The 21,469-nt window shown below is 38.4% G+C and overlaps 2 protein-coding genes across 2 annotated transcripts; both read left to right on the top strand.

Moving 5' to 3' along the window:
• Window positions 1-749: 749 nt before the first annotated feature.
• pnhd (pinhead) lies at window positions 750-9,711 on the top strand. The gene is made up of 7 exons (XM_067453345.1): window positions 750-1,182; window positions 2,297-2,392; window positions 2,498-2,637; window positions 3,937-4,210; window positions 4,323-4,504; window positions 6,146-6,204; window positions 9,435-9,711. Exons 1-7 carry the CDS (start codon window positions 1,122-1,124, stop codon window positions 9,583-9,585), a joined length of 963 nt encoding a protein of 320 aa, XP_067309446.1. The 5' UTR covers window positions 750-1,121; the 3' UTR covers window positions 9,586-9,711.
• A 3,891-nt stretch (window positions 9,712-13,602) lies between these two features.
• Window positions 13,603-19,618, top strand: admp (anti-dorsalizing morphogenic protein). The gene is made up of 5 exons (XM_067453344.1): window positions 13,603-14,586; window positions 15,489-15,625; window positions 16,926-17,048; window positions 17,163-17,355; window positions 19,139-19,618. Exons 1-5 carry the CDS (start codon window positions 14,289-14,291, stop codon window positions 19,558-19,560), a joined length of 1,173 nt encoding a protein of 390 aa, XP_067309445.1. The 5' UTR covers window positions 13,603-14,288; the 3' UTR covers window positions 19,561-19,618.
• Window positions 19,619-21,469: the final 1,851 nt, after the last annotated feature.

Below are 21,469 nucleotides of genomic sequence, written 5' to 3' on the forward strand. Positions count from 1 at the left end.
AGATAGATAGATGTAACGACCGATAGATAGACAGATATTTATTAAAGACCCCAAGTTATGGGAAAAGCCCAGAAAATATCTATCCATTAATTTATCAATTCATCACTCTAAAAGTGTTGGGTTGTTTCAACACATATTTGGGTCAAATATGGACAAACTCAACCCAAATTTTTTGACACAATTAAACCAATGGTTGGGTTTGTCCATAGTTGACCCAAACATGAGTGAAACAACCCAACACTTTTATAATGATGGATGGATACACTCTAAAAATGTTGGGTTGTTGTAACCCAATGTTGGGTTAAATATGGACTAACCCAGCAATTGGGTTGTTTTAATCCTGCGGTTGGGTTAAATATTTGCTTAACACAACCTAATCGCTGGGTTAAAACAACCCAATAGCTGGGTTAGTCCATATTTGACCCAGCATTGGGTTGCTTTTACCCAGAATTTTTTAGAGTGTAGATAGATTTTCTGGTCTTTTTCCATAACTTCCTATAAAACTGTGATCTTTAATAAACATTTATTCTTTAATAAACATAACAATGTTCAAAGAGAAAAGACACATTACACATTCAAAGAGACTCACACACACACCATTTGTCCTGATGTGAAATAAACAAAGGCTCGCTCTCTCTCTCTCTCTCTCTCTCTCTCTCTCTCTCTCTCTCTCTCTCTCTCTCTCTCTCTCTCTCTCTCTCTCTCTCTCTCTCTCTCTCTCCAGGGGGCAGAGGCCCGTTGACATGCTTTGAGCCCGTTTTGTTTTAAGTGGAGGTGCTAAACACCTTCCCCCTGAGATAAAAGATGATTAATACCTTTGAATGAGGGCCGCTTAGTGGCTCAAAGTCTCTTAAGCACTTAATTAGTGACGGGATGGGCGGGCCAGCACGCGGGCAGTGTGTTCTCACAGTCAAGCACATTGGGCTGGTGTTTCTCAGCGGCTCTTTGATGTGCGTCCTTCCAAACAGCAGGCATTAGAGCCATGGAAATTTGATTAGTTCTCTCCCATTGACTTAACACCGCTCACGGGGATTTAACCAGTAACATTTGTGGATGGCAGCATAAATATCCCAGAGGAACGGGACTGAAGGGACAGACCTGACGTGGTGTGTGTGAAGAACATGACTATGGATTTACTGCCGCTGTCTGTGTTTCTTTTGCTCTGCGCCGTCCATCAGACCTGTGAGTATTGCTCAACTCTGTTATTATGCAAGATCATCCTGATTTAGTGGAGCATGCATGTGATTACAGTCTAATCTGCTTAACCCTGCAGGGATAGTCATGTAATCTGTCATGTGATATGACACTGTTGAAATATAAGCAGTTACAATGAAACTTTTGGTCATTTTAGCATGTATCTGGCTGTATGCATGGTATGGAAAGACAGTAGGTGCACTTGTGTGTACTTATAGGAACGTATTGGGTAAAATAAGGCAACTATGGGTTAAAGGTGCAGGGTTAGTATCCATTTATTAAAAAAAGTTGATAGAATGTATATGCAGAACAATAACTGGGTAATAACACTAATCCTAAACCCATTTCTAATTTATTTCTAATTAATGATTTTTCCAATTTCTAATTTAATGAAATAAAATGTATATTTTTTATAAGTTTGACCTCACTACTCATTTTGAATAATTTTTATATTTAAAAAAAAAATGTATTGAAGTATTAATAATTTTGTTGCGCTTTTGTGATTTTTATTAGTGTTTTTAATATGTGTATATAATATTTTTTGTTCAGTTTGTTTAGTACTTTAAATTAAACTAAATGAAAATGAGATATGGTGCTTTATTGGCAACTAGCTAAAATAATGATTGATTTTTCTCAATATCTATCAGTGAAATTAATAACTGTAATTGAATTACTTTTCCCTTGAAAAAAGTAAAGGATTGCTCTTATTTTTCTGTAATATAATTACAGTTACTTCTGTTGTAATTGCATTAAATACTGCTTATAGAACTATAGAATAATTCGACATAAAACAGTGGAAAAACCTTATGTTAAAATGGATGTTTTTTATGTAAACGTCTCCTACTTTGGTCATTTCAAGATTCATTTATGCAATTTTATATTATTTATTTGGAAATAATTAAATGAGCATTTTCTGGTCGAGGTTAATATGGGATTTAGAAAATAATTAGTAATAAGTAATGCAATGCTTTTAAGAGCGAGAGAGTAATTAGTACAGTAATAGGCACACTTTTGAAAATGTATCCTAATTAGTAGACTAGTTAGCCTGATGAATTACTTTTTAGAGTATGAGGATTAATGAGAACATATCTGTGTCATTTAGTCACAGCAGTTTTGGGTAAAAACACAGACTCCAGAAACCTGTTCACAGAGAGAGCCTGCTGCAGACGCCAGAGTCACGCCGTCTACATCGGCAAAGGTCAGGGATTTATTATTACTATTACGGCAAAAATATATCTTGCTGTTCTGAGTAGTTTGCATCACTTGATCATTTTGACATTATTTCTTACCTGCTATGTAACAGATATCTCTGGCAGTCCTGTGAATGTTGACGTGGGCGTGTGCAGAACACACTGTGGCCAATCAGCGCGTTTTACGTCACTGGAGGCGGGGTTAAGGGCTTCCAAACATTCCTCAATGCTCGATTTCCTGCGACACAAAAAGGTAAAGCGATTCCACAGCAGACCACCAGAGGGAGACATTTATCAAAATTAAAACAAGCATGCAATCTATTTTATTGTGCTATATTATTGTGTATTACAGGGGTTCTCGACCCTGGTCCTCCAGGCTCACTGTCCTGCAGAGTTTAGCTCCAACCTTGATCAAACTAACTCACCTGCCTGTAACTTCATAGTTATCCTGAAGGGCTTGAAAGATTCGCTGGTTTAGGTGTGTTGGGTTGGAGCTAAACTCAGCAGCAGGACAATGTGGACCTGGGTTGAGAATGTAATACAAATAAATAAAACTAAGTTTTATTTTTTTACAACACTGACCTTCCCTCCCTCAGTACACACAAACTGACGTTTTCATATTTTATGGGGACTTTCCATAGACATAATAGATTTTAATACTGTATAAACTTTACTTCATATTATCCCCTACCATTAAAACATACCCAATCGCACCAGGCGTGTCCAATCCTGCTCCTGGAGGGCCACTGACCTGCAGAGTTTAGATTCAACCCCAATGATATACACCGGAAGGTCTTATTAGGCATACTGTAAACTTCCAGGCAGGTGTGTTTAGACAAGTTAGAGCTAAACTCTGCAGGACGGTGGGCCTCCAGGACCGAGTTTGGACACCCCTGCATTACACAACGTCCTGCATAAATCCCTTAGTGTGATTAATAAGCTGTTTTTCTCATGGGGACCAAAAAATCTCCCCAAAAGGACAAGGATTTTAGATCTTCTCATTGAGAGTTGATAATCCTGGTGAGGGTTGAGAATGCCTGGTGTATTACATTCAAATAATTAAAACTAAGTTATTATATTTTTCCCAAACACTGACCTTCCCTCCCTCATGCTGAAAACATGTTGTGTTTTCATGTTTTATGGGGACTTTTCATAGACCTTAAATTTACCCATCACAGACAACGTGCTATGAATCCCTTTTATTGTGATTTATAAGCTGTTTTCCTCATGAGGACCAAAAAATCTCCCCAAAAAGACAAGGATTTTGGATATTGCCATCTTTGTGGGGAAATTTTGTCCTCATAATATAGTGTTAATCAGGGGACACACACAACACTCTAGGTTAATAACAATCCAAGTTGGGTTGAAAATGGACAAACCCAGAAATGGGGTTGTTTGAACCCAGTGAATGGACCCATTCAAACAACCCAATTTGTGGGTTTGTCCATTTTCAACCCAACTTGGATTGTTATTAACTTAGCATTTTTTAGAGGGAAAATAATTAGTTGCTTAAATATCATAGAAGCCCAAATGAATATTTGTCCCGTTACAGATGAGCCGCCTGGATCCATCCTCCTCCTCCTCAGAGCCCGTCAGCGGCTCCCCGTCCTGCGGGTCGAGCTCCAGCTGTGAGCCGGCCGGGGTCCGTGTGGACCGAGTGATGCTGTATGAAGGTCTGCGGGAGGTTGAGATCATCGAGGACTGTCACTGCGAAGCCAAAATGAGCCAGTGTGTCCGAGCGCCTTCGCTGAAAACATACTACTCTGAGACCCCGTACGAGACCGTTATAGACGCAGGCAAATGTGTGGGGTCCAAAGGGGCTCCAGGTAAAAAGAGTCTTTTTATAGTCACTGTGCATCAGAATAAATCCCTAATAAATGAAAGTAGGGATGTGGGTCTTCTGATGTTTGTACTAACTGTAACTGCTGGTCTTCACAGAAGGATTTTCATGCGTTCCCACTAAGTTTGATTCCACCCTCATTGAAATGCCAAACAAAGTGGAGCTGATCCAAACAGTGGCTCAATGCAAACTAATGGAGGGATGTTATCGCATCCCGTATGTGGAGTATCACTACGAGATCACATACAGCGACGATGGAGTCCAAGTGGAAAGTCTGAGGGTGAGTAAAACAACGAGTTGAATAAATGGAGTCTCCACTTGTGTGGATGTAAATAAACAGGTTGTGTTTTTGCACAACATTAGGTTTTATGCACAGTTTCCAAAGAGCGAATTGAGGTTCTGTGGTTAAAGCTGCTTCTTCCCTTTCGAAAGGAAAATATATTTACCAATATATTACTTGGAAATATATGGAATAATATATTGATGGTTTTATAAAATATATGATATATTCATGTAATATTTTGCAAAATATACAAACAATTGCCGCTTTCAATATATTGCAATACATTGGAAAATATAAATATTAAATCCCATATATGTGAATATATTGCCCAATGTATTGCATGATATTTTCCAATATACTGCAATATATTTTTGTTTCTTAAGGGTTGGCTAACAGGGAATGTTCTCAGAATGTTTAGGAAAGGTTTATCTCTAATCTTTACGGTTATGAGCGAACGCTCTTCCAGTAACATTAATAGAAAGTTCAGTGAGTTATGTTTTTTTTATTTTATGTTATGTTCAGAGAACATTCAAAAGTAACATTTGCGTAATGTTTGCGATGTTTTGATCATCCTGAGAACTTTCAGTAAAAAGCTCTTTCACGGCTTGATTGTTAGCCATATGTTCTTTGAACATTTCAACCATCAAATGTAAATCTCTCTAGGTTGTGTTTGAATCTAAGATAGGGCCAAATGTATAGTTGAAAAACTAGGACGGGTTTTTGATTCAACCAACTTGAATGTATAAGTAATTTTAACTTAAATTAAACTGACTTTAGAAACGAGTTGAATCTTTAAAAAAAATGAAAATTGCTTAACTTATTCTGATGAGTTAAAGTAATGTAAAAACTGTCTTTACTACACTAAGATTGGCTCATCTAGTGCTGAAGGATCTCACACCAGTTAATGCTTTTGGTCAAAGAGGAAATTAGTCATTTCCAAGTGATCCCCCATTTGTTAGACTAAAAGATCAGGATCCTGATCCATTTCCCTCCCCTACAAACATTTCCAATTCACATTTCCCTGACTGGACAACAATGAACTCAAGTGTCGATATGCATGAAGATGTCACACACTAAATAACTACTTAGTGCTGAAAATCCCACAACTCACAAACAGGCTGTGCTAAAATATAATCAGAAATGCTTAATAACAGCAGATGCTTTGATTTAATGCAAAAGCATGAATTTTAACATAACTTTCTGGCTATTTCTGATGCAAAATGCTATGAAAATTGAAACATGCGCAAATACACACGCACACAAAAGCTCCTGATTTCTTCACACTCTGTTTTTCATCATATTTGACATTTTCCAGCACATTTTGCCCCAGAAAACCAGCTCCGAATGCCATATTAGGTAAAAGTTAATTTCTAGAACAGCTACTGAGCTATTGAATGATGTTAAATCTCCACATCCTGAAGTTTAAAGCGATCTGCATTGAAGTCGAGCGTGTGTTTATTGAACACATCTGTGTCAGATGTTCTGTGTCTGTCGCCGCGTTCGTAAAAGGTGCGAGGAGGCCACAAATGGTCCCTGCAGGTGCCAAATCAAAGCACTTATCATGTTAACAGGCCGTCCCGCATTAACAGCAGGCGGTGAACTGATTGCTTCTCTCTTGTGTTGCTAATTCTCTTCCAGGAAATAGATGTTGGCAGATGTTTGGGAAGCTGCACCTCAGGGAGCCGCTGTCTTCTCAGGTACACGCCGGAATATCCCACCTTACACACAGCTAACCAAACACACACATATGTTTTAGGGGGACTAGCCATGGACATAATGATTTTTATACTCTACAAACTGTATATTATATCCCCTTTTCTAACTTTCAGCATTTTTACATTTTCTAAAACCTCACTTAGAATAAAATACAAGCTGTTTTCCTCATGCGGACCAAAACATGTCCCCACAAGGACAAGGATTTCAGACATTGCTATCTTTGTGAAGACATTTTTTCCTCATAATGTTGGGTTTACCAGGACACACACACATCATATGCAGTGCACTCTAAAACACAACACTGTTTACGTTGACAATTTAGTCAGTCTTAAATCCGAAACATAAATACTATTTTTAAGTTTCTATTTTAGTTTATATATGTAAAATTGCCTTTTGCCTTTGTTGTATAATGTATTATCGAAAGTACCATTCATTTAGTTTTTCAGGGTAATTCTTTTAGACACATACACACACACACAATGATTCTGAGATCGATTCAAATGTGTTAAGTCAAACACAACTAATTAAAAAAAAAGGTTCAAACATTCACAGATGCTCAAGAAGGACATGATGCGGGGGTGAAAACTTTTGAACAGGATGAATATCAATACATATACTTTTTTTTTCATTTAGTACTGTCCTTCAGAAGCAAGAGAAGACACGCGTTTTCCCAAAAAACGAATTAAGTACAATTTACCTTGATCTTCAAATTCAAAAGTTTTCACCCCCAGCTCTTAATGCAGTGTTTCCTTTTGGAGCATCTGTGAATGTTTGTTTGAACCTTTTTTAATAGTTTTGTTTGAGTCCTTCAATCGTCCTCAGATCTCAGAATCACACAGTCACTGCGGGGAAGGGTTAAAATATGCAGAAGATGCTGGAAAACGGAAGAATGTGCAGGACCTGAAGAACGTTGGTCCGTTTAACTGCTCAGGACAAACAAGAGACTCAAGAACAACCATCACAAAACACACGCATAGCTGTGGATCATCAGCGAATGACACACACACACACACACACACACACACACACACACACACACAGCCATTGATCATCAGGGAATGACACACACACACACACACACACACACACACACACACACACACACACACACACACACACACACACACACACACACACACATATAGCCATTGATCATTAGGGAATGACACTCATACACACACACACACATAGCCATTGATCATCAGGGAATGACACACACACACACACCATAGCCGTGGATCATCAGGGAACAACACACAGACTCACACACAGCCTTGGATTTTAACTGTATTAACAGTATTTTTGATCAAATATATGCAACATTAATGAGCAGAAGAAACATCCTTCAAAAAGCCTAAAAAAATCTGATTTATTCCAAACTTTTGATCAGTAGTGTAAATGCAAAGAGGATTTCTAGATGTATAACTTGTAGAATCCTTCTGTTGTAGTTGTTTCTGTCCTAATTGAAAGTTTAGTGAGGTTTCTATGAACAATTTTAAACAATTTCTGTACATTTTAATGAACAAATGTAAAAATAGGGTGACTAACAAAAGGGAAAAATAATGTGAAATAATGCTTTTGGTCATTATAATGTGTGCTTTTGTTCACAACTTGAATAGAGAAACAGTTTTGACAACTCAAGTTTTAACATATAAGTGAAAGTTTCATTAAAGGGATAGTTCACCCCAAAATTTAAATTCTGTCACCATTTACTCACCCTTAAGTTGTTCCAAACCTGTATGAGTTTCTTTGTTCTGCTGAACAAAAAAAAAAAAAAAAAAAAAAAAAAAAAAAAAAAATATATATATATATATATATATATATATATATATATATATATATATATATATATATATATATATATATTTATATATATATATATATATATATATATATATATATATATATATATATATATATATATATATATATATATATATATATATTTGGAAGAATGTTTGTAACAAAGCAGATAGAGCAACCATTCACTACCATAGTATTTTTTTCCCCTACTATGGTAGTCAATTGTTGTTCTTTCTGCTTTGTTACAAACATTCTTCCAAAAAAATGTTTTGTGTGTTTAGCAGAACAAAGAAACTCATACAGGTTTGGAACAACTTGAGGGTGAGTAAATGATGACAGAATTTTCATTTTTGGGTGAACTATCCCTTTAAGAGCACAAGCGATATTAAAAAACTGATTTTCATTTGGCAAATCATGCTGTGCCACTATATTACATCTTGATCACATTGGCTTTTTATTGGTTGAATGACTGGTCTTGATTTCATACAGACTATATCAATGTGCATTCATTTAATCAGCAGCTGTTTAGTACTGACAGCACTTTAAAACAGATTTGCTGAAAGTATTTTCACAGTTTTTACACAGTTAAACCTTTAAAGGGTTAGTTCACCCAAAAATAAAATGTCATTCATTTTTTTCCCATTAACTCCTCCCCCTAATGTCGTTCCACACCCGTAAGACCTCCGTTCATCTTCACACACAGTTTAAGATATTTTATATTTAGTGCGAGAGCGTATGCAAGTGTATGCACACTATACTGTCCATGTCCAGAAAGGGAATAAAAACATCATCACAGTAGTCCATATGAGACATCAGTGGGTTAATTAGAATCATGAAGCATCCAAAATACATTTGGGTCCAAAAATCACAAAAACTACGACTTTATTCAGCATTGTCTTCTCTTCCACGTTTGTTTTCAAACCTCAAATAAAGATTCAAACAGTTATGAATCAGTGAATCGATTCATGATTCAGATCGCCAATGTCACGTGATTTCAGCAGTTTGACACGTGATCCGAATCTTGAATCAATACGCTGATTCATAACCGTTTTAATCTTTATTTGAGGATTGAAAACAAACGTGGAAGAGAAGACAATGCTGAATAAAGACCCAAATGTATTTTGGATGCTTCATGATTCGAATTAACCCACTGATGTCTCATATGGACTACTTTGATTATGTTTTTATTACATACGCTCTCGGACTAAATCTAAAATATCGTAAACTGTGTGTGAAGATGAACGGAGGTCTCACAGGTGTGGAACGACATTAAGGGGAGTCATTAATGACATACATTCAATTTTTGGGTGAACTTACCCTTTAAAGCTTCGGCTCTAATGATTTGAGTGCAGTGAGTGTTTTGCAGATGTTCACTAACACACTCTCCTGTCGATTGGTGTTTGTGCAGGAGTGCGTCGGATCTCGGGGAGTGTTTGCTGTGGGCGGAAGGACAGGGCAACGCTTGTGTTCCTCAAGACTACGAGAGCCACACTTTCCTCAGTCAACACGGCCAAATCCGCACCATTCTGGCCATCACTTCCTGTCTGTGCCAGTCTTAAATACAGCGCCGTCTACTGGAAGACTTCAGCGACTACAGTGAGAACATGATTTGGATCATTTGCACAACCCTAATGTCAGATTATGTTGTGCATTGATGAACGGCAATTTAAAGGCATGATGCAATGATGGCGTTCAATTATTTCTGTAATATATGTAAATTATGTAAAAATTATTTTGTAAATAAAATCTATGTGAGAAATTGGAAAGGTCTTTCAGTCTACCATCTTTGGACTACATGACATGACGCACTAAAGAGTGTTACATATGCAAATCATGCCTCAGCTTTAAATCACGTTACAAATCAACCAATAATTAAGGCATTAGCAAGACATGCAAATGACAAAGAGGCGCCTCATACGCAAATTAGCCTACACAATACTGTAATCCAAAGAAATATCTACAGAGAGGCAATTAAAAGTTATTGAACATTTAATAATAACACAAACAACCAATAATACAAACAATTTTCAAATAAGAAAATGTCTTATATTTTTGAAAATTTTATCTATGAGCTGTTCAATTTACAATACATGTGGACAGACGGATGGACGGATGAATGGATGGATGGATGGATGGATGGATAGGTGGGTGGGTGGATGGATGGATGTATAGGTGGGTGGATGGATGGATGGATGGATAGGTGGGTGGGTGGATGGATGGATGTATAGGTGGGTGGATGGATGGATGGATAGGTGGGTGGGTGGATGGATGGATGGATGGATGGATGGATGGATGGATGGATGGATGGATGGATGGATGGGTGGGTGGGTGGATGGATGGACGGATGGATGGATAGGTGGGTGGATGGATGGATGGATGGATGGATGGATGGATGGATGGATGGATGGATGGATGGATGGATGGATGGATGGATGGATGGATGGATGGATAGGTTGGTCAAAATGAAAATGTTCACATTAGATTGGGAGCCAAATTACAGGGGGGGTAAAATTAGTTTAGAATTATGAAAACATCTTATAAAGATGTTATATAAACATTTTTTTTAATCAATAAAACATTTTATTTTTACACAGAGATTGGTCAGTCTATTAGTAAAATCAGTTGACTTTAGCAATCTGTGTTGCATTATTTGCTAATGGCGACAGTTCAAAAATGGGGAAAAAGCACTTCTTGTTTTTTGACCCAAGTTTGCATGCCTGTAACTCAAGAAGTATTAAATATATCTTAATATTCTTTTAAATTCTGGGTCTTAACAAACTTTCCTTTTGGTACCTTCGTTTAAAAGGCCCTTGATGGTTAAACCCCAGAGATATCGAGATCAGAATGCAGCTCCATGAGTACAGTGGTAAATTGTACACATTTTTAGTGGCCAAAAACCAAATGTGGGTCACTTTGCACCGATGGATATTTTTTCTTTTAAAGAGGAATATCTGAACAACCAATAATGTTGACATGTTTTTTTTCTATCAAAAAAATTTCATAGAATATACCTGATATAGTATTTTATATCTTTCATATAATTCATTTATATTATATCTGAAGTCAACTTTCCATGACTTCAACTCAAGAAGTATTGAAGATATCTTACAGTAATATCCTTCTAGATTCTCACTCGTAATAATTTTTTCTTTTAAAATCTTATGTTGCAAGGCCCTATATCAGGGGTGTCCAAACTCGGTCCTGGAGGGCCGCTGTCATGCAGAGTTTAGCTTCAACTTTCCTCAACACACCTGCCTAGAAGTTTCTAGTATCCCTAAAAAGACCTTGATTAGCTGGTTCAGGTGTGTTTAATTGGGGTTGGAGCTAAACTTTGCAGGACATTGACCCTCCAGGATCAGGATTGGACACCCCTGCCCTATATGGTTTGCATAGCTATGGGTTCCCAATGCGACTCCTATTCAAATGGTTGAATTTGACCTATTTTCAGTTGTATAAAAGCAAATCTGGGAAATAAGATACATTTTTAGGTCAGACATTCCCTTGCAATATGTAACATCTGTTTTTTTGTCAAACAAAATAAACTTAGCAATGGGATCCCCATATCTATGGAACTGAACCTTGAAAATTAAGCTTTCAAAAGAAAACTTTAGGTCTAGAATCTAGAATCATACTGAGATATCTTTAATACCTATTGAATGACAGGAATGCAAATAAAAATAAAAAAACTTTTTATGGCACTCAGGCATGTTCTATCAATACATTTGTATTGAAAAAATTAGACATTTCTAGATTCACGGTTGTTCAGATACTCCTCTATAAAAGAAAAAAGTATCAGAACAATATGCAAAGTGACCCACACCTGGTTTTTGACAACTGAAAATGTACTCATGGAGCCGCATTATGATCTCCAATATCTTTGGGATTGAACCATATAGGACCGGGGTGTCCAATCCTGCTCCTGGAGGGCCACTGTCCTGCAGAGTTTAGCTGCAACCCCAATTAAACACACCTGAACCAACTAATCAAGCCCTGCGTCTCAATCAGCTCCCTAGTTCACTAGTCAGGGCACTGATCAGGACATAAGTCAATGGGCTGACTCCCTGATCAGTGCCCTGACAACTGAACAAGGGAGCTGATTGAGACACACCCAAGGTCTTAGCATACTAGAGACCTCCAGCAGGTGTGTTGAAGCAAGCAAGAGCTAAACTCTGCAGGACAGCGGCCCTCCAGGACCTTTAAAATGCAGATACCAAAAGAAAAGTTTGTTAAAAACCAGAATCAAAAATAATTTAAAGAGATCTTTAATACTTCTTAATGAGTTAGTTCACCCCAAAATGAAATTTCAGTCATTAGTTCCTCACCCTCATGTCGTTGGACACCCGTCAGACCTCCGTTCATCTTCAGACACAGATGAAGATATTAGTGTTGAAATCCGATGGCTCAGAAAGGCCTTCATTAACACCAATGTCATTTTCTCTCTCAAGACCCATAAAGGCACTAAAGACGTCGTTACAAAGCCCATCTCACTACAGCGGCTCTACAATCATTTATGAAGCCACGAGAATAGTTTCTGTGCGCAACAAAAATAAATGATGACTTATATAGTGATTGCCGATTTCAAAACACTGTTTCGTAAAGCTTCGAACCGTTATGAATCAGTGTATCGAATCAGTGGTTCGGATCGCCAAAGTCACACGATTTCAGCAGTTTGACACGCGATCTGAATCATTAATCGATAGATACACTGATTCATTAAGCTTCATCCGAAGCTTCAGGAAGACGTGTTTTGAAATCGGCCATCGCTATATAAGTAGTCGTTATTTAGGGTTTTTTTTACACACAAAAACTATTCTCGTGGCTTCATACAATGATTGTAGAGCCGCTGTAGTGAGATGGGCTTTGTAACGACGTCTTTAGTGCCTTTATGGGTCTTGAGAGAGGAAATGACATTGGTGTCAGTCAAGGCCTTTCTGAGCCATCGGATTTCAACACTAATATCTTCATTTGTGTTCAGAAGATGAACGGAGGTCTCACAGGTCTGGAACGACATGAGGGTGAGGAATTAATGACATAATTTAAAATTTTGGGTGAATTTACCCTTTAAATTACAGCCACAGGCATGCAAACATGGGTCAAAAAGTGCTTTCCCCCCATTTTTGAACTGTCACCATTGGCATATAGTGCAACACGGATTGCTAAAGTCAACATATTTTACTAATAGATTTCAATCTCTGTGTAAAAATAAAATAATAATGCTGCTATCTTTCTAAATCATTATTACCCCTCTGTAATTTGGCTCCAAAACATTGTCATGTTGACCCCCTCTACAAAATATTGGATTACTCAGTCAATATACACCCACCATTACACTTAAGATTTTGGCTTTCATGACTATTTATGTATGTCTTTCTTCAACATGAACAAAATAAAAAAAAAATGTCACGCTCCTACAGCATAATATAAGATCTCCGTTAAGCTTATCAATCCATTAGTATTAAGAAATCTCCCCACACACAGTGCACGACGGATCAGGGGATTCAGACACAATGAGCCCCTAATAAACACAAACACCAGATGAGAAATTAAAGTTACTTTAATTAACTTACACCCAGCAAAGTTACTCACGCACACTTATATTAACTATCTATTGATTCAAACTCGACGAGGACTGAGCTCATTCATGCAAATGTTCATTAATGTTCTCATTAACATACGAGCCATGCGAGATAGTGTTCAAATGAGGCGATTTTTAATTTGCTCAGACTCAAATCTCTGTTTGAGCAGGTGTGTGTGCCATTAACATGAAAACACAGGGCGCATGGTGTCTAAATAATGGTTCCCGTATCACATTATCCTCGTTTTGTCTCAATTAATGGATCCATTCTGAAGCACGTTAGCCACCCGCCGCGCGCAAACTGCGTAAGTTACAGAAGACTCCTCAAAGCAAACCCACATGGAGCTAAATGTAGGCCTAGCGATAAAATATTGTACCTATAGTTTTAACTTTTTATCTGTTAAACATATAGGCCTAAGGCCTATTTACTGCAATGCACATTCGATAAACAGTAATTTCCTCCAGGATCTGGCCAGAGGACCACCAGTCCTGTTCGCACCTCGTTAACACCGCCATTAGATTTGCTTTACATTCACTGATTGTTGATTTACATTTGCGACTAAATAGCAGCTCTTTATGGCTGTTGACCGAAGACTTTACCAACATCATATAAAACGATGCCAGTCCGGTGGAGCTTCATTCAGTCCAGCTCCAGCTACCAAAAACCATCTCTGAGGATTTCTCATCATGTTGTCTGCGGTGATCTGGATCTCTCTGATGGGACTCGCCATCAGCAGACCGTCTCAGAATTACCTGGAAAACCAGTCCACGGTGCAGAAGGAGTCTGAAGAAGTGCGCTCCGAGGCGATCAAGAGGCTGTTGGAGGTTTTTGGGATGGAGGATCCTCCCGCCGCATTGGCTCGGGGACACAAACAGCCTCCTCAGTACATGCTGGACCTGTACAACACCATCGCGGACGTGGACGGAGTCACCAAAGACCCGACGCTCCTGGAGGGGAACACGGTCCGCGGGTTCTTCGATAGACGTAAGCTGATTTGTTTATTCATTGAAGCGGGAAAGTGGAAGAAAAAAGGAACATTTGGAATAGAAAAGTTTTGGAAAGCAGTTGTCGTCTTCACTCAAACCATTGGGTCACATGGACAAAACTAACTGTTGGGTTTAAAATGTAAAAAAATTAACCAACCTTTGGGATTAAACATTTTAAACAACCTTTGGGTTTAAAAAATAATAATAATAACCAACCATTGGGATTAAACGTTTTAAACAACCATTGGGTTTAAAAAAATTATAAATAAATTAAAAAAATAACCGTTGGGATTAAACATGTTAAACAACCGTTGGGTTTCAAATTTAAAAATAAAAATAAAATTAACCAACCGTTGGGATTAAACTTTTTTGACAACCATTGGGTTTAAATAATTTAAAAAAACTACCGTTGGGATTAAACATTTTTAACAACTGTTATGTTTAAAATGTTAAAAATTAAACCAACCGTTGGGTAAATAAACTAACCGTTGGGTTTGTCCATATGTGACCCAAACATGAGTTTAAACAACCCTGAAAAAATGTTTTTTTTTTATAGTGCAGTCAGTGCACAAATACAAAAGTGCAACTGTACAAAATAATACACACTCCATTTGTCAACAACCATCTTAACATGGCTTTCTCATCTCTATTGAAGGGGTTCACACAGATTTCAATGTTTTTTTCTCAATGCAAAATTATCAAAATAATCTAAATTAAATATAGTTAAATCTGGGTAATAACTGATGTAATCAGATTGCAAAAACTAAGCACTTGTAATTCGATTATATTACATTTTAAAAAACTCCTTAGCTGGTGATGATGGTTGCAGCCGAGATAAGGTGTAAAAATGGACAAATTATGTATTTTCGCATCATGAACTCTCTCTTCATCTCTCTTCAGTGCACAGTGAGCATGTGGAGTTTCTCTTCAACATGTCCACGGTGGCCAAGACTGAGAAGATCCTGACGGCCGAGCTGCATCTGTTCAAGCTCAGACCTCAAGCGTCTCTCACCTTCAACAGGCATCACTTCTGTCAGGTACGCTGCTTATTTACCTTCCCAAAGAAAAGCACATGATGCACTTCTACTTTGACTAGCTATCACCAGACCAAGCTCAATTTAAGAATTGAACATTGCTCTGTGGAGTCTGTTCTGTATTTTCTCCTGCACAAGAGGAGTGATAAACGAGCATAATTCAAATGACTGTATGCAATTGGATAGTCCTTCAACCAATCAGACCACACTCTAAAGAATGTTGGGTTAAAAAACAACTTAAGCTGGGTTGAAAATGGACAAACCCAGAAATTGGGTCGTTCCAATAGGTCCATTCATTGTGGGTTCAAACAACCCAATTTCTGGGTTTTTCCATTTTTGTGAAGCATATTTCATACACAATGGTAAAGTGCTTTGAAAGTAAATACAAATAATCAAAATGAATAAAGAATTAAGATACATGTATTTAAATTGTATTCAAAATATTTTTTAAATTAATTAATAATTAAGATAATAAAAGGGTAACACTTTACAATAAGGTCTCATTTGTTAACATTAGTTAATGCATTGCCTAATATAAAATAACAATGAGCAATATATGTTTTTACATCATCTATTAACCATTGTTAATGTTAATTAACAAAATGTACAGTGCATTAACCTGGAAATATCAGATGTGAAATCTTGCCTGAACAAGACATAAAAATGAACTAAATATACTTTTTCTCATTATCAGCTCTAGAATATTTCTTCACCTAGAAAATAGGGGAGGCTTGTGCACGGACCCTATGGACATCGCTGTTCAGAACTCGAGATGGACTTGATAATACACTGTAAAACATATTCAGGTCTACAATTGAACATTTTTAAGTGACTAATCACATCTAAATTTTTCAGTTGGCCGAATTGAATTTCTGTGACTTAAATTTCATTAATTCACAGAATTTCAATTTGGACAAATGAAAAATTTAGATGTGATTAATCACTAGAAAATTTTCAATTGGAGACTTTTTATTTTTATTTTTTTTGCAGTGCATTTTTAACCCAACTTGAGTTGGTTTTAACCCAGCATTTTTTTAGAGTGCACAAGAGGCGTGATCAACGGGCAACGCCCCATAACTTCTCTATCTGTCGTCATGTTAAACCCACCAATAGCACGCCAGGTGGATAAGCCAGTCTGTGATTGGTTCCTGCAAAAGTGTAACAGAAGCAGTAGAAATGAATGTATGTGTTTCCAGACTGAGTTGCAGAGCTAAATCAAATTGCCAGCAGATCAGGCTTGGGTTACCCAGTCTAACTTCTACTGGTTCTTCTGGCTAATCATGTAAGGGGTGTTTCTACACAGGTCAGTGTCTATCAGGTTCTCGATAGCGGCAAAAAGAACGTCTCACAGGGGAAGAAGCTGCTCTCGTCCAGACTGGTGCCCATCCATTCCACCGGCTGGGAGGTTTTTACCATCACTCAAGCTGTACGTATCAACGAAAGCCGAATGCCAATTCAAATGCTATCTTTAAACCTGAATATGTTTTAGAATAAGCCCAAAGGGTTGCTTGAGCTAACTCCGTTTGCTTTGATCTGAAAGGTGCGCTCTTGGATGTCAGATGAGCGCAGTAATCTGGGTCTGCTGGTCACCGTGAGGACTCTAGCAGGTCTTCAGATGGACATGAAAAGCGTCCGCTTCGCATCGGGCCGTCATCACCATCACAGCAAAAAGCCCATGCTGGTCCTCTTCACCGACGACGGCAGACGGGCTTCTCTCGACATCACTCCTAAAGGTGGGACAGACGTATGCATCTCTTTAATATCTCAAATGTCCTCTTATAGACTGAGTCATAATCTCAAAACATGTGAATGGATTCAAATAAATTAATTTCAAACATCTTGCTCTAAACCAGGGCTTATTCGTAAACTGCAATTCCTCAACAGGCCACTAGGGAGAGGCTCCAGAAGGAGCAAAATCTCATTGAGGCCCGTGTTAAAGGGTTAGTTCACTCAAAAATGAGAATGTGATGTTTATCTGCTTACCCCCAGGGCATCCAACATGTAGGTGTGTTTGTTTCTTCAGTAGAACACAAATGAAGATGTTTAACTCCAACCGTTGCTGTGTGTCATTCATATAATGCATGTGAATGGGTAACAATTCTATAAGAGCAAAAAAACATGCTTAGACAACATGCACAAAAACCCTGCTGCTCCTGACAACACATTGATATCTTTAGACACGAACCGATCAGTTTCTGTGAGAAACAAAACAGTATTTATGTTGTTTTTTTACCTCATATCCCGACAAGTCTCATCTAGTGTTCCCATCGGCTATTACTTCTGTCTGATAAGGTCAAACTGGCGCGATCATAGATATATACATGTAGATTCCTTATTTGACCGATCAGCGCAGGCACTAAGGAGGATTCTCTATATATATCAATGATCACGCTAGTTTGACCTTCTCAGACAGAAGTAATAGCCGATGGGAAACTATTACTATATATATATGAGAATCGTCGGGATATGAGGTAAAAAAAGAACATAAATACTGTTGTGTTTCTCACAGAAACTGATCGGTTCGTGTTTTAACAAATCAATGTGACGTCAGGAGCAGCAGGGTTTTTGTGCATGTTGTCTAAGCATGTTTTTTTGCACTCATAGAGTTATTACCCATTCACCCCATTATATGACCGGCACACAGCAACGGTTGAGTTAAAAATCTTCATTTGTGTTCGACTGAAGAAACAAACACACCTACATGTTGGATGCCCTGGGGGTAAGCAGATAAACATCTCATTCTCATTTTTGGGTGAACTATCCCTTTAACACGGGGCTCAATAAGATTCTGCTCCTTCTAGAGCCTGTTTACATCTGAATTGCAGTTTACATTACTTCCGTATTGGCTTCAAGAGAGATCGCGGGAGGTTGCCGCTTGGGTTCTAACCAAGAGAGTAATCTAGCACTCAGAAAGCGTTCCACCCATAGGGGCGGCCATTGCTAACCAAGCCATCGCCTTGCTGTTCATTTTTATATCATTTTGACAGTGAATAACTTTACATCTGAGGCGTTTAAAGACTCCATTTGTCCATTGTTTATTCATAAAGCAACACGACAATGTATAAAAGGCTCCATTACCTTGTATCTTACATTATCGCCCCGAAAAAAAGCTGTTTTTGAGAAATTACCGTATAGACAGGAGGAGACGCTCAGAAGCAATCTTTTACTGTCTATTAGGCAGTCAGGGGGACGTGGAGACATAAAGTCTGATAAAGTCAAGGGAGAAGAATGGGGAGAAGCCCATAGTGAGACAAAAGCAACGGGACAAAACATTTAAACAACGCGATTCAGATTTCCATTTCCACAACTACTAAAAGACTTACAGCTGTCAGACAGGTTGCGTACGTCACATCTACGTCGTCTTGCTCAGTCTGAGCCTGCGCAGTTCGCTCAGCCATCAGGAAGTGAGAGCTTCTTATTGACTTCACTTTTCGCCGTTGAAGTCTATGGGGTCGCTGTGTCCATTTCTTTTACTGTCTGTGGTTCTAACCCGCTCCTCTTTCTCTTCCGGTTCAGGTGACTCTCCAGCGGGACCCAGTCTCCCGTTCCCCAACCTCCCTCTTCCCGCAGCGGGCCGCCGGATCCCCCGCTCCGCAGACTACGAGGACAGCGGAGAAAAGATGCCCTGTCAGCGCCTTCCTCTGTACGTGGACTTTGAGGAGATCGGCTGGTCGGGCTGGATCGTGTCTCCGCGCGGATACAACGCCTATCACTGCAAAGGCTCCTGTCCGTTCCCCCTGGGCCAGAACATGAGGCCGACCAACCACGCCACGGTCCAGTCCATCATCAACGCCCTCAAACTGACCAAAGGCATCGAGACGCCCTGCTGCGTCCCTGACAAACTCTTCAGCATCAACCTGCTGTACTTTGACGACGATGAGAACGTGGTGCTGAAGCAGTACGACGATATGGTGGCGGGAAGCTGCGGCTGTCACTGAGGAGGCTGGCAATCTCAAACTGTAAAATATGTAAATAGACATCAAATTTTAATATATAGAGGAGCTTGAGTCAGTCTCTTGTAAAAGATGTAAATTTGTATATTGCATGTTGTGAACTATTATAAAGTTAATAAATCCTTTCACAAAAATGATGGACAGAGTTTTTTTTATTGGCAGATACTGCAAACCAAGAGCTTTTAAAGGAAGATCAACACAAGCACAATCGCTCTCTGTATTTTTAATGCATGAAATTTTTTCTCTTTTCACCAAATCAATAAACCCTATATCAGTGTGAACTGCTCCCGCTCCAGCAACTATACCTTAGTTATGGAGAGTACAGATTATCAAGTATTAGAAATTATTGCCTGTAAATAACCAGGAAGTTTGGGGGTCAGTGGAAGAAAAAAGTAAATACAGTATTCTTTTCCCATTTTTTTATTTTCCCCTTTTCCATTTTATCCCCCCTTTTTCCTTTCTTCTCCTCCCCATGTCCTCATAACTTACCCCTTTCCTTCCCCTCATGTTTCACCTTTCTTTCCCCCTTTTCCTTTTTCTCATTTCTCTTCTTTCTCCCTCACTGTTTATTTTCCCCTTTATTTTCTGTATTCTTTTTTTTCATTGTCATTTTTTTCTTTTCCCATTATCTTCCCCTCATTTCACTCTTTTCCTCTGAATTTTTCCATTTTCTTATTCCCATTTTATCTTCCCCCTTTTCTCCTCTTCCTCCTCACCCATTATGCATATTCCCCCCTTATTCTTTGTTCATTTTTTCTTCCCCCTTGATTCCCTCTTTTCTTCTTCCTTCCTTTATTTTCTTCCCCATCTTTTATTTTCCCTTCTTAATTCTCCTTTTATATTTTCCCCTTTCATTTACTCTCATTTCCCCCTTTTTCATTTTTCAGTGTCCTTTTTTCTTCCTTTGTCTTCCCTCCCCTTCTTTATTTTCATTCCTTCCTTTTCCTTCTTTTGTTTTCTTTTCCCCTGTTTCGTCTACCCCTTTATTTCCCTGTATTCTTTTTCCATTTTTTCTTTTCCCTTTTCTCCTCTTCCTCCTCACCCATTATGCGTATTCCCCCCTTATTCTTTGTTCATTTTTTCTTCCCCCTTGATTCCCTCTTTTCTTCTTCCTTCCTTTATTTTCTTCCCCATCTTTTATTTTCCCTTCTTAATTCTCCTTTTATATTTTCCCCTTTCATTTACCCTCATTTCCCCCTTTTTCATTTTTCAGTGTCCTTTTTTCTTCCTTTGTCTTCCCTCCCCTTCTTTATTTTCATTCCTTCCTTTTCCTTCTTTTGTTTTCTTTTCCCCTGTTTCTTCTACCCCTTTATTTCCCTGTATTCTTTTTCCATTTTTTCTTTTCCCTACGTGTTTTATTTTCCCCAATTATCATCCACTTTTCCCCCTCCATTTCCCCATTTTTTTCTTCCCATTTTATCTTTACTCCTTTTCCTTCTCCTCCTCCCTCCATCCTCTGTCATTCATCCGCACATTAGTAAATGCGTTTCAGATCCAAACATCATCAGAAAAAGCAAGAACACACACACACACACACACACACACACACACACACACACACACACAGTCTGTCCATGTGCCTTCCCATGGGGTCATATGGGAAAAAGTGCTAACAAAAGCAACAGGTGACAGGTATAGCTGATCTCCTCCTAGAGAGAGAGAGAGAGAGAGAGAGAGAGAGGAGAAGGGGTAACAGGTAAACAGCTGCAGGGCTTCCACAGGATCAACTGATACCGCTCAGCCTCTGCCAACCAATTAAACTCACAATGGTCAACTAGTGCACCAATGCTTGCATATTTAATGCCATAACTGAGATGCATGTGCTTTAAACAATATCTGGAGTCAAAAAACTTTATCAGAAAAATGACCGAATCAGGATAAAAGAGTTGAATCT

The sequence above is a fragment of the Pseudorasbora parva genome, chromosome 9, assembly GCF_024679245.1.
Source record: "Pseudorasbora parva isolate DD20220531a chromosome 9, ASM2467924v1, whole genome shotgun sequence".
Classification (NCBI taxonomy): domain Eukaryota; kingdom Metazoa; phylum Chordata; class Actinopteri; order Cypriniformes; family Gobionidae; genus Pseudorasbora; species Pseudorasbora parva.